At 37.5% G+C, this 14944-nt stretch overlaps 1 protein-coding gene across 1 annotated transcript in view; it reads left to right on the plus strand.

The window, feature by feature from the left end:
* Nxph2 (neurexophilin 2) overlaps window positions 1-14656 on the plus strand; it is a 241542-nt gene extending 226886 nt beyond the window's left edge. Inside the window, exon 2 of the mRNA XM_087655081.1 lies at window positions 12357-14656. Coding sequence (XP_087511207.1) covers window positions 12357-13091 — 735 coding nt within the window. The 3' untranslated portion in view covers window positions 13092-14656. The remainder of the gene's footprint in view (window positions 1-12356) is intronic.
* The last annotated feature ends 288 nt before the right edge of the window (window positions 14657-14944 follow it).

The raw sequence follows: 14944 nt of genomic DNA on the forward strand, positions 1-14944 counted from the left end.
AATCAGTAGGTAACATCAAACTAGATGGAGAGAAATTGAAGTAATCCCACTAAAATCAGTGACTAGACTAGACTGCCCACTTTCTCCCTACTTATTCAATATAGTAATCGATGTACTAGCCAGAACAATCAGACAGCAAAAAGAGGTCAAAGGGATACAAATTGGAAGAGAAGAAATCAAAATATCACTATTTGCAGATGATAGGATAGTGTACTTTAGTGACCCCAAAAGTTCCACCGGAGAACTACTTAACCTGATAACCAACTTCAGGAAAGTGTCAGGATATAAAATTATTTCAAACAAATCAGTAGCCTTCCTCTACCCAAAGGATAAACAGGCTGAGAAGAAATTAGAGAAATGACACCCTTCACAATAATCCCAAATATTACAAAATATCTTGGTGTGACTTTAACCAAGCAAGTCAAAGATCTATATGACAAGAACTTTAAGTCCCTAAAGAAAGAAATGAGGAAGATCTCAGAAGATGGAAAGATCTCCCATGCTCTTAGATTGGCAGGATTAATATAGAAAAGAGGGCCATTTTGCCAAAAGCAATCTACAAATTCAATGCAATCCCCATCAAAATTCCTACTCAATTCTTTATAGAGATAGAAAAAGCAATTTGCAAATTTATTTTTAATAACAAAAACTCAGGATACCGAAAACTATACTCAACAATAAAAGAACTGGGGAAATCACCATCCCTCACGACAATCAGTATTACAGAGCATTAGTCATAAAGTCTGTATGGTATTGGTATAGAGACAGGCAGATAGATCAGAGGAACAGAGTTGAAGACCAAGAAATGAACCCAGACTCCTATGGTCACTTGATCTTTGACAAAGGAGCTAAAACCATCCAATGGAAAAAAGATAGCAATTTCAACAAATGGTGCTGGTTGAACTGGAGGTCAGCATGTAGAAGAATGCAAATTGATCACCATGTACAAAGCTTAAGTCCAAGTGGATCAAGGACATCCACATCAAACCAGATACACTCAAACTAATAGAAGAAGAAGTAGGGAAGAGTCTCAGATACATGGGCACTGGCGAAAATTTCCTGAACAAAACACCAATGACTCATGCTTTAAGATCAAGAATCGACAAATGGGACCTCATAAAACTGCTAAGCTTCTGTAAGGCAAAAGACACTGTCATTAGGACAAAATGGCAACCAACAGATTGGGAAAAAGATCTTTACCAATCCTACATCTTAGAGAGGGTTAATATCCAAACTATACAAAGAACTCAAGAAGTTAGACTCCAGAGAGCCAAATAACCCTATTAAAAAAAATGTGGTACAGAGCTAAACATAACATTCTCAGTTGAAGATTATTGAATGGCCAAAAGGCACCTAAAGAGATGTTTGACATCTTTAGTCATCAGGGAAATGCAAATCAAAACAACCCTGAGATTCCACCTCACACCAGTCAGAATGGCTAAGATATAAAACTCAAGTGACATCAGATGCTGGGAAGGATGGGGAGAAAGAGGAACACTCCTCCATTGTTGGTGGGATTGCAGACTGGTACAACCATTCTGAAAATCAGTCTGGAGATTCCTCAGAAACTTGGACATTGCACTACCTGAGGACCCAGCTATACCTCCTGAGCATACACCCAAGAGATGCTCCAACATACAACAAAGCACATGCTCCACTATGTTCATAGCAGCCTTATTTATAATAGCCAGAAGCTGGAAAGAACCCAGATGCCCTTCAACAGAGGAATGGATTCAAAATATATGGTACATCTACACAATGGAGTACTACTCAGTTACCAAAAGCAATGACTGCATGAAATTCATAGGCAAATGGAATGAACTAGAAAATAACATCCTGAGTAAGGTAACTCAATCACAGAAAAACACACTTGGTATGCACTCATTGATAAGTGGATATTAGCCAAAAAGCTCAAATTACCCAAGATACAGACCACAGGAAGCTCAAGAAGAAGGATGACCAAAATGCGGATGCTCCCACTCTTTCTTAAAAGGGGAAAAAATATCCATAGGAGAGGCATATGGAGGCAAAGTTTAGAGCAGCAACTCAAGGAATGGTCATTCAGAGCCTGCACCAAAATTTGGCCGATTATATATACAGCCACTAAAACTAGATAAGAATGATGAAGCTAAAAAATGCATGCTGAAAAGGATCTGATATAGATCTCTCCTGAGAAACACATCCAGAGCATGTCAAATACAGAGGTCAATGCTAGCAGGAAACCACTGAACTGAGAATGGGACCCCCTTGGAGATAATTAGAGGAAATATTGAAAGAGTTGAAGGATCTTGCAACACCATAAGAACAACAATGGCAACCAACCAGAGCTTCCAGGGACTAAACCACTACCGAAAGACTATACATGGACTGACCCAGGGCTCCAACTGCATAAGTAGCAGAAAATAGCCTTGTTGGGGCACCAGTGGAAGGGGAAGCCCTTGGTCCTGCCAAGGTTGGACACCCAGTGAAAGGGAATATGGGGGTGGTTAGTAAGGTGGATGTATTGGGAGAATACCTGTATGAGCGATGGGGAGGGGAGGGAATGGGGGCTTATCAAAAGGAAACTGGGAAGGGGAATAACATTTGAAATGTAAGTAAAGAAATATATCTAATAAAAATGTAAAAAAAAAAAAGAAAAATGCAAGAAATGGTGAAAATGAGAGAACTGGTCTACCCCAATTAAGCCTAGTTATCTAGTAACATATGGTCAGCTCTGAAAACTTACAAAGGATTAACATTATACAGATTGATTGTTTTTACTTTATACAGTTATGAACATATATATTCATATATGTATGTGTGTGTGTGTTTGTGTGTAGATAACAACAATGAATTAAAAAAATGAGCCAGAAATTGCACAGAGTGTTATGTGAGAGGTTATGTATGTAGGGAGAGGGAAGTGTAATTGTATTACTATCTCAAAGAAAAAAGACGATGTGAATCAAAATCTTTTAAAAAATTATTGACATATATATGCATGGGAATGTACTTGTGTTTGCAGGAGGTCAGATGATGACATTAGAGTCTTGGGTTTAGATCTAGTTCATGGCATTTGTTGTGAGAGATCTGACAGGTTCTGGAAACTGAGCCCAGGGCCTTTGCGATAGCAGCAAGTACTTTTAAAAACTGAGCTATTTCTCCAGCCCTATTATTTTAAAAAAGTAACAATATAGGTATAAAATCATCTTAAAGGGAGGTCAGAAGGAATATGGCAAATCGAAGAAAGGAAGGAAAGCAAGTACAAGAAAAGTTTTGAAGTTTTGCCACTTTGAGTATAGACCAGGAAGTAAAGGAACAGATCATGTTCAGGGGATGCTCTGCAAACAGAATGAGTATTTAAAATGTTTCTTATGTAAGGCAAAGCTCACAACATACTGGACACAAGTGATTTGATCCCCAAAATCCTAAATCTTTCCTTTGGGAACATGTCATCCTTAATTCAACAGGGATAGAAGGAATGAAATCAGATATGGCAGCACATACCTGTAATAGCAACAGTTGAAGGTGTAGAGTCAGAAGCCTCATGAATCTGAGGACCACTTAGATAAAATTCTAAAATCCTACCTCAAAATAAACATGAACAAAGAGCTAAAGATATAGTTCACTGCTAAAGCTGTTGCCCGTCATGGGCACAACACTGAAACCAGGCAACCCTATCTTGCTATGCTAAGCCACCCATCCTGAATACACCCACTAAAGAGACAAATATTGATAAAGAACAAAAGCCAGAAAAAGAATGTATATTTAATTTTCTACTTTGGGGAGAAGGAAAAAATAAACAGATCTACTGATCCCTTCAAGTCTTCTTGGGAAACTGGTGATATGATTTAGGTTTAAATAGACAGCAAAGGTGTGCATAACTAACTAAGCAGTCGCAGTCAAGATGTCCTGCTGCCTATCATTAGCTTTGTTCCTATCTCTTCTGAAGAGAGATCATCTGATAACGTTGTCAGACCTGTATAAAATCTCTTCCTAGAAGACAATTTCATCGTCTGGATGGCAACAAGCTTCAGCCTTTCTCTTTCCCATCATGAGATTCCTAGGGAAATTTCAATTTTTCTGAGATTTTTAAAAACTAGTTTCTTAGTTAAATATAGTAGAACAAGTATCTTCCTTTAGAATAGCTTCATGCCTGCCAAGCTGGTGCTAGGAATTGTCAATTCAGCATGTGCATATGTGTCAAAGGCCAGTTTTGATAAGTCAGGGTAAATTGAAGCAGTGTGTAGAGTCAGTAATTGATGACTCAGAAGACCTTTCTCTGAGGGAACAAAGCTTGATTCACTGAGAACAGTTAATATTTCCATAAGACTAGCAAAATATTTGTGGCTGGTGACAAAAGGAGAGAAATAATAGCACACACACACACACACACACACACACACACACACACACACACACGATGGATAAAGCAAAGCCACATCCAACAACTTCACACATTACACATAAAAACATACAAACATACACACACACATAGACACACATACATATACACATATACATATATACATGCATACATACATACATATATACATACATACATACATATATACATACTGGGGGTTCAGTCTTGGCAGGACCAAGCCCTTACTAGGCTATTCATTGCTAACTACGCAGTTGGAGCTCAGGGACAGTCCATGAATAGTCTTTGGGTAGTGGTTTAGTCCCTGGAAGCTCTGCTTGGTTGGCATTGTTGTTCATATGGGGTCTCAAGCCCCTTCAAGCTCTTTCAGACCTTTCTCTGGTTCCTTCAACGGGGATCACATTCTCAGTTCAGTGGTTTGCTGCTGGTATTCACCTATGTATTTGCTGTACTCTGGCTATGTCCCTCAGGAGAGATCTACATCCGGTTCCTGTTAGCCTGCACTTCTTTGCTTCATCCATCTTGGCTAATTGGGTGGCTGTATATGTATGGGCCACATGTGGGGCAGGCTCTGAATGGCTATTCCTTCTGCCACTGTTCTAAAGTTTGCCTCCCTCTTCCTTCCCAAGGGTATTCTTGTTCCCCTTTTAAAGAAGAGTGAAGCATTCACATTTTGGTCATCTTTCTTGAGTTTCATGTATTCTGTGCATCTATGGTAATTCAAGCATTTGAGCTAATATCCACTTATCAATGAGTACATACCATGTGTGTTTTTCTGTGATTGGGTTACCTCACTCAGGATGATATTTTCCAGTTCTATCCATTTGCCTATGAATTTCATAAAGTCATTGATTTTGATAGCAGAATAATATTCCATTGTGTAGATGTACCACATTTCCTGTATCCATTCCTCTGTTGAAGTGCATCTGGGTTCTTTCCAGCTTCTGGCTATTATAAATAAGGCTGCTATGAACAGAGTGGAGCACCTGTCTTTGTTATGTGTTGGGGCATCTTTTGGTATATTCCCAAGAGAGGTATAGCTGGGTTCTCAGGGAATTCAATGTCCAATTTACTGAGGAACCTCCAGACTGATTTCCAGAATGGTTGTACCAGTCTGCAATCCCACCAACAATGGAGGAGTGTCCCTCTTTCTCCACATCCTCGCCAGCATTTGCTGTCACCTGAGTTTTTTATGTTAGCCATTCTCACTGGTGTGAGGTAGAATCTAAGAGTTATTTTGATTTGCATTTCCCTTATGACTAAAGATGCTGAACATTTCTTTAGGTGTTTCTCAGCCATTCAGAATTCCTCAGCTGTGAATTCTTTGTTTAGCTCTGAACCTCATTTTTTAATAGGGTTATTTGTCTCCCTGCAGTCTAACTTCTTGAGTTCCTTGTATATTTTGGATATAAGCCCTCTAACACTTGTAGGATTGGTAAAGATCTTTTCCCGATCTGTTGGTTGCTGTTTTGTCCTAACAACAGTGTGCTTTGCCTTACAGAAGCTTTGCAGCTTTATGAGATCCCATTTGTCAATTCTTGATCTTAGAGCATAAGCCATTGGTATTTTGTTAAGGAAAATTTCCCCAGTGCTCATGTGTTCAAGAACAACCATTCAGAGCCTGCCCCATATGTGGCCCATAAATATACAGCCAAGAAATTAGATAAGAGAGATGAAGCAAAGAAGTGCAGGTCAACAGGAACCGGATGTAGATCTCTCCTGAGAAACACACCCAGAAAACAGCAAATACACAGGCGCATGCCAGCAGTAAACCACTGAACTGAGAACGGGACCCCGTTGAAGGAATCTTTGAAAAGACTGAAAGAGCTTGAAGGGCCTCAAGACCCCATATGAACAACAGTGCCAACCAACCAGAGCTTCCAGGATTAGGCGTTACCCAAAGACTATACATGGACTGACCCTGGGCTCCAACCTCATAGGTAGCAATGAAGTCTAGTAAGAAGACCAGTGGAAGGGGAAACCCTTGGTCCTGCCAAGACTGAACCCCCAGTAAACATGATTGTTGTGGGAGAGGGTGGTAATGGGGGGAGGATGGGAAGGGGAACACCCGTATAAAAGGGGAGGAGGAGAGGTTAGGGGGATGGTGGCCCAGAAACGGGGAAGTGGAATAACAATCGAAATGTAAATAAGAAATATTCAAGTTAATAAAAATGGGAAAGAAATAAAAAAATTAAAAAAAATTCTTCCCCACCTTTTCTTCTATTAGTTTGAGTGTATCTGGTTTGATGTGGAGGTCCTTGATCCACTTGGACTTAACCTTTGTACAGGGTGACAAGCATGGATCAATCTGCATTCTTCTATGTGCTGACCTCCAGTTGAACCAGCACCATTTGCTGAAAATGCTGTCTTTTTCAAAACCATTGGATGGTTTTGGCTCCTTTGTCAAAGATCAAGTGATCATAGGTGTGTGGGTTCAATTCTGGGTCTTCAATTCTATTTCACTGGTCTATCTGTTTGTCTCTGTACCAATACCATACAGTTTTTATCACTACTGCTCTGTAATACTGCTTGAGTTCAGGGATAGCTATTCCCCCAGAAGTCTTTTTATTGTTGAGGACAGTTTCAGCTATCCTGGGCTTTTTCTTATTCCAGATGAATTTAAAAATTGTTCTGTATAACTCTTTGAAGAATTGGGTGGGAATTTCGATAGGGATTGCATTGAATCTATAGATCGCTTTTGGTAAAATGGCCATTTTTACTATATTAATCCAGCCAAACCATGAGCATGGGAGATCTTGCAATCTTCTGAGATCTTCTTCAATTTCTTTCTTCAAAGGTTTGAAGTTCTTATCATACATATCTTTCACTTGTTTGGTTAAAGTCACACCAAGGTATTTTATATTATTTGGGACCATTATGAAGTGTGTCATTTCCCTAATTTCTTTCTCTGCTTGTTTCTCTTTTGTGTAAAAGAAGGCTACTGATTTATTTGAGTTAATTTTATACCCAGCCACTTTGCTGAAGTTGTTTATCAGGTTTAGTAGTTCTCTGGTGGAACTTTTGGGATCACTTAAATATACTATCTTATCATCTGCAAATAGTGATATTTTGACTTCTTCCTTTCCAATTTGTATCCTTTGACCTCCTTTTGTTGTCTGATTGCTCGGGATAGGACTTTGAGAACTATATTGAAGAAGTAGGGAGAGAGTGGGCAGCCTTGTCTTTCCCCTGATTTTAGTGGGGTTGCTTCAAGTTTCTCTTGGTTTAGTTTAATATTAGCTACTGGTTTGCTCTATATGCCTTTTACTATGTTTAGGTATGTGCCTTGAATTCTTCTTCTTTCCCGGACTTTTATCATGAAGGGGTATTGAATTTTGTAAATGCTTTCTCAGCATCTAATGAAATGATCATGTGGTTTTGTTCTTTCAGTTTGTGTACCTAGTGGATTACGTTGATGGTTTTCTGTATATTAAATCATCCCTGCATCCCTGGAATGAAGCCTTCTTGATCATGATGGATGATTGTTTTGATGTACACTTGGATTTGATTTCCCAGATTTTTATTGAATATCTTTGCATCAAAATTCACAAGGGAAATTGGTCTGAAGTTCTCTTTTTTTGTTGGGTCTTTCTCTTTTGTAGGCATAAGAGTAATTGTGGCTTCATAGAAGGAATTCGATAGTGTTCCTTCTGTTTCAATTTCATGGAATATATTGGATAGTATTGGTATGAGGTCTTCTATTAAGGTCTGATAGAATTCTGCATCTGGACTTGGGCTCTTTTTGGTTGGGAGACTTTTAATGACTGCTTCTTTTTCTTTAGGAGTTATGTGGTTGTTTAAATGGTTTATCTGTTCCTGATTTAACTTTAGTACCTGGTATCTGTCTAGGAAATTGTCCATTTCCTCCAGATTTTCGAGTTTTGTTGAATATTATCTTTTGTAGTAGGATATGATTATTTTTTTAATTTTCTCTGGCTCTGTTGTTATGTCTTCCTTTTCATTTCTGATTTTGTTAATTGGTACACATTCTCTGTGCCCTCTGGTTAGTCTGGCTAAGGGTTTATCTATCTTGTTGATGTTCTCAAAGAACCAGCTTTTGGTTCTGTTAATCCTTTGTATAGTCCTTTTTGTTCTACTTGGTTGATTTCAGGTCTGAGTTTGATTATTTACTGCCTTCTACTCCTCCTGGGTAAGTTTGCTGCTTTTTGCTCTAGAGATTTTATGTGTGCTGTCAAGCTGCTGATATGGGACACAATGAAAGCTGTGTTAGGAGGAAAATTCATAGCTCTGAGTGCCTGAAGAAAGAAATAGGAGAGAGCATATATCAGCAGCTTTGGTATGTTGTACCTTCATTTTCATTAAATTCTAAGAAGTCTTTAATTTCTTTCTCTATTTCTTCCTTGACCAGGTTATCATTGAGTAGAGCACTACTCAACTTCTATGTATATATGGGCATTCTTTCCTTATTGTTGTTGAAGACCAGCTTTAGCCCGTGGTTATCTGATAGGACGCAAGGGATTATTTCTATCTTTCTGTATCTCTTGAGTCCTGTTTTATGCCCAATTATATGGTCAATTTTGGAGAAAGTACCATGAGGTGGTGAGAAGAAGGTATATCCTTTTATTTAGGATAGAATGTTCTATAAATATCTGTTAAGTACATTTGTTTCATTACTTCTCTTAGTCTGTCTATGTCTCTGTTTAATTTCTGTTTCCATGATCTGTACATTGATGAGAGTGGGGTGTTGAAATCTCTTAAAATTATTGTGTGAGGTTCAATGTGTGCTTTGAGCTTTAGTAAGGTTTCTTTTATGTATGTAGGTGCCCTTGTATTTGGAGCATAGATATTTAGGATTGAGAGTTCATCTTGGTGGATTTTTCCTTTGATGAATATGAAGTATCCTTCCTTATCTTTTTTGATGACTTTTAGTTGAAAATCAATTTTATTCGATATTAGAATGGCTACTCCAGCTTGCTTCTTCAGACCTTTTGCTTAGAAAATTGTTTTTCAGCCTTTCACTCTGAGGTAGTGTCTATCTTTGTCTCTGAGGTGTGTTTCCTGTAGGCAGCAGAATGCAGGGTCCTCATCGTGTATCCAGTTTGGTAATCTATGTCTTTTTATTGGGGAGTTGAGTCCATTGATATTGAGAGATATTAAGGAATAGTGATTGTTGCTTCCTGTTATATTCATATTTGGGTGTGAGATTATATTTGTGTGCTTTTCTTCTCTAAGTTTTGTTGCCAAAACGATTAGTTTCTTGCTTTCTCTAGGGTGTAGCTTACCTCCTTATGTTGGGCTTTACCATTTATTATCCTTTGTAGGGCTTGATTTGTAGAAAGATATTGTGTAAATTTGGTTTTGTCATGGAAGATCTTGGTTTCTCCATCTATGTTTATTGAGAGTTTTCCTGGATACAGTAACCTGGGCTGGCATTTGTGTTCTCTTAGGGTCTGTATGACATCTGTCCAGGATCTTCTGGCTTTCACAGTCTGCCTTTATATGTGACTTGACCTTTTTCCCTTACTGCTTTTAATATTCTTTCTTTGTTTTGTGCATTTGGTGTTTTGACTATTATGTGACAAGAGGAGTTTCTTTTCTGGTCCAATTTATTTAGAGTTCTGTAGGCTTCTTGTATGCTTATGGGCATCTCTTTCTTTGGGTTAGGGAAGTTTTCTTCTATGATTTTGTTGAAGATATTTACTGGTTCTTTGAGCAGGGAGTCTTCACTCTCTTCTATACCTATTATCCTTAGGTTTGATCTTCTCATTCTGTCCGGGATTTCCCGTATGTTTTGGGCTAGTAGCCTTTTCCGTTTTACATTATCTTTGACAGTTGTGTCAAGATTTCTATGGAATCTTCTGTTCCTGAGATTCTCTCTTCTATCTCTTGTATTCTGTTGATGATGCTTGTGTCTACGTCTCCTTGTCTCTTCCTTTGGTTTTCTGTATCCAAGGTTTGTGCCTTCTTTATTGCTTCTATTTCCATTTTTAATTCCCTCTCCTGTTCAATTGTGTTTTCCTGTAATTCTTTCAGGGATTTTTGCATTTCCTCTCTATAGGCTTCTGCTTATTTATTTGTGTTTTTCTGCATTTCTCTAAGGGAGTTCTTTATGTCCTTCTTGAAGTCCTCCATCATCATGATCAAATGTGATTTTTAAATCTAGATTTTTCTCTTCTGGTGTGTTTGGATATTCATGTTTACTTTTGTGGGAGAATTGGGCTCCAATGATGCCATGTAGTCTTGATTTCTGTTGCTTGGGTTCCTGTGCTTGCCTCTTGTCATCACCTTGTCTCTGGTGTTACCTTGTTCTGCTATTTCTGACAGTGGCTAGACCATCCTATAGGTCTGTTTGTCAGGAGTGCTGTAGACCTGTTTTCCTGTTCTCTTTCAGCCAGTTATGGGAACAAAGTATTCTGCTTTCAGGCGTGTAATCGTTTCTGTCTACTGGTCTTCAGGTGTTCCTGCGGGCATGTGTCCTGAGTTCACCAGGCAGGTCACTTGAAGCAGAAAAGTTGGTCTTACCTCTGGTGTCAGGCCTGGAGTTGCTTCTCAGAGCCAGGTTTCTGCTCTCCGTGAGGCAGCAACCAGATGGGCCTGCCCCACCTTTGCTCAGGACCCTGTGCACAGTGGGCCCAGATGGCACTAGGCGTTTTCCTCTAGATTCAGAAATGTGGGCAGAGAGTAGTCTCCTCTGGCTTCTCAGGAGTGTCTGCCCCTCTGATGGTTAGCTCTCCCTCCCACAGGATTTGGCGTAGGGAGTTGTTTGACCAGGTCCCTTCAGATCTGGGCGGTGTCTGAACCACAGTGTTGTGTCAAGACTTCACATTTTCAAACATCAAACTATGTGATATTTTCATTCCATGCCATATTTATTCTCTTCTGAAATTTTATTACAAATAATAATATTAAGGATAATCTGAAGCTGGTTTGACAAATGTTTTGGAAGTTTGAACAGGCTAGAAAAACAGTGCATGTCTCCAGTCTCACTTTATGCCTCCTCCTCTTCATCATGCTGATAGTTTTTTTGTAGAATCATTACAACAGTTGTTTTGTACCATTAAGATAATAGAGCATGTTTCTTCCAGGAACTTCTATTTTCCAGACTGTATAACTAATTCATAAATATTCATTTAAAGTAACAGTTTTATATACATAATAATCTTTCCCCTCGAAATCCACAAGGACATAAGTAAATGATTTGTGACAATTATAAGGATTTCTCCTACTAAGCCAATAAAAAGGAAAAACTAGTCTAAATAAATGTTCTGTCTCAGAGGCAGTAGTTTGATCCAAAAGATTTGAAACCTACAAAATAAATATGTAAGTCTTTCTTAGCATTCTGTATTGCTAATAAAATATAATATATTTTGTATATGTATGGACAATTGAAATATATTAAGCTATATAGTCTTTTAATCATTAAATTTATAACTTTCACATAATTTTTCCTCATAATGTATGACAATTAAATATGTTTTCATCTAAAATTATTATGGAAAATCAAATAGCAATCATTTTGTTACAGATTCTGAAATAGAATTGTAATGAAAATTGAAGTTTTTATATTGAATCTGAATAAATTAATGCCACAATCTTTTGAAATATGTTTGAAAATTTTATCAATATCTTATATTTAAATGACATATGGATCCTTGGCAAAGAAAAAACCTTTGGTTTTACATATTTACCTATCTAAAAGAACTACTCCTCACAAATACTCTGGTTTGGCATGAGGACCAAAAAAAAAAAAAATCAATACTTGAGTCAATCTGCAAAATAAAAAGCTGAGGATAGAGAGAACAAAAGCAACCACTAAGTTGATGTGCCTCATTTTAACCTCACCATTTAACATGGTTTAGCTTTTGTTAGTATTATAGATGGATTGAATCGAATGTTCTTGTAATTATATTGTTGAACACACCTGTGTGTTAACTGATTGCTGGAATCTAAATCATCTCACTTCTTTTTGCCTTATCAATCTGTGTTTATATTCAAACCCTGTCCCAACGTATTTTTCTTTCTTTTTCTCCTACAGCTATTCTGTGACAGTGAAAAAGTGATACGTACCTCAGAGAGTGTGGACTGGGAAGACAGAACTGTTCCTGGAACGTTGGTTAGAAATGTGGTACATTCAAGGATTACCAGTCCTGTGCATCTCTTTGTTAAACAGCCTCTGGGTTCAAAGCCAGCATATGCAGACAATTTGGAAAACTTTGGGGATTGGCTGGCAAACAGAACAGAGATTCAAGAGCCACTAGCAAGAACTAAAAGACGGCCAATAGTGAAGACAGGAAAATTTAAGAAAATGTTTGGGTGGGGTGACTTCCATTCTAACATTAAAACTGTCAAACTTAACCTGCTCATCACAGGAAAAATTGTCGATCATGGAAATGGAACATTTAGTGTTTATTTCCGGCACAATTCAACAGGCCTGGGCAATGTTTCAGTGAGCTTGGTACCTCCCTCTAAAATAGTAGAATTTGAAGTGTCCACCCAGTCTTCCTTGGAGACTAAGGAATCCAAATCTTTTAACTGCCATATTGAGTATGAAAAAACAGATCGGGCAAAGAAGACTGCTTTGTGCAATTTTGACCCATCCAAAATCTGTTACCAGGAGCAGACTCAAAGTCATGTGTCCTGGTTATGTTCCAAACCATTTAAAGTCATCTGCATTCACATTGCCTTTTACAGTATTGATTATAAACTTGTACAAAAGGTTTGTCCTGACTACAATTACCATAGTGAGACACCATACTTAACTTCTGGATAAATCTTTTCTCAGTAATAGAAATGAAATTTTCATGTCAATTTACCTAGAATGCCAATAAAACAGGCCCAGCTTTCCCTGACAAAAGACCCTTCTATTTCTGGCAATAGACTGTAATTACTTGTCCATATTTCACATTAAAATATATATTCAAATGAGAAGTTGATTTATTTTGGTGATATTATCCTTATCTAAAAAGTTAAACAGATTGTAAAAAACCATCATTTTCATGTAAGATGGTAACATTCTGGAAATGTTGCTTCTCTGTAAGAAGCATCAGCAGTAGCCATGTGTAAAAGGAGGAACCAAATTGTGCATGTGATAAGCACTGTTCTTCAAACAGTTCAATTGTGCATGTGATGAGCCTGTCTTTGATGTGTTTTAGAAAGTTTCAAAGAGTAGGTTCAGTAAAATAATTGAGAAGATGGTGTTTAAGAGATGGATTGTGTTTCTGGTATTGAACTGTTTTTTAAAATTACTATCTCTTGATGTCAATTTTAATAGCTACAATGTCACAAGAAAATCAAACACAATACTATCTGAGCAGTCTGCATAGACAATGATTGAAGCACTTTACTATTATGATTCTCATTTGAGTGGTATTGAAACATACCACTTGGGTACTAGATAAGCAAATGTAGGTGTAAGTCAACTCAACAATAATGAAGATGATATTTGTAGACACTTCAGTGTTGCAGATTCTTTTTTTTAATTCTTATTCACATTAAAGTAAGGACTTCAGTCCCATTATTTGATAGTCTGATTTTATATATACATTTGTGGAACAATTCTGAAATTGAAAGAAAGTATTTCTGGGCAAAACCATTCCACAGTCATGGACTCATTATTTGTAGGCCCTCAGATTAGGTTTTCTTTGCATTTGTTATCACCAAAATGAGAATAAGAGTTCTATGTAGAAATAATTAGTTACATTTGAGTATTTCTAAAAAATAAGTACTGATATTTACAATGCCTGTATCACTGACATTTTGAGATTACTTTACTCTCAGTGTCCTCATCTTCGAGAAGAGTTGAATGACCATCTTTAGGATGGGTAATGAGACTGAATGAGAACAGATAAAGGGAAGAAGACTGGTAGGACTCGAGACTTGTAGTTAGTCTCCTCTAATAGATATTAACTTCTACTTAAATACTCATCTGTACAGTGTTAAACAAGTAAAATACTTAAATAGGACTCATTTAAGGTAAGTCCTAACCAACAAATGTACTCTTATCACATTGTTCAGAAAGCCTACAGCTTTGTTCTGTACTTTACATCTCTATTCTGTCCTTTTCCTGGAAATACTTATTGTGTCTTACTTTGTCTTTTGTACAAGTTGTGCTGGGCTTGTAAATGGTAGACCATGTTTGATATTTCTCCTTTAGATCATTGGGTGCTTGATTTTGTTGTTAGTAAATAATATTTTGAGGCATCTTCTATGTTCATCTAGAAACATGAACAAATAGTGTTTGTTGTAAACTATGTGTGAACATATATACTTGGAATTTTCTTCACACAAATGAGGTATGTGTACATTTTATGTAAATAAAATAATTTGCAAGCTCTGCACATGACTCTAGGTAGTTTTTTTAAAGAGATTTTCCTTGCTTTTTCCTCACAAAATTTCATGACTCAGTCTCTCTCTCTCTCTCTCTCTCTCTCTCTCTCTCTTTCTCTCTGTGTGTCTTTCTCTGTCTTTCTCTCTCTGTGTCTGTTTCTCCATCTCCCTGTCTCTCTCTCTCTCTCTCTCTCTCTCTCTCTCTCTCTCTCTCTCTCTCTCTCTGTGTGTGTGTGTGTGTGTGTGTGAATATCAATAAAATATTAAGAATCTCTTTGTATACACCTTAAGTAGGAC

Source organism: Rattus norvegicus, chromosome 3 (genome assembly GCF_021556685.1).
Source record: "Rattus norvegicus strain SHRSP/BbbUtx chromosome 3, alternate assembly SHRSP_T2T, whole genome shotgun sequence".
Lineage (NCBI taxonomy): Eukaryota > Metazoa > Chordata > Mammalia > Rodentia > Muridae > Rattus > Rattus norvegicus.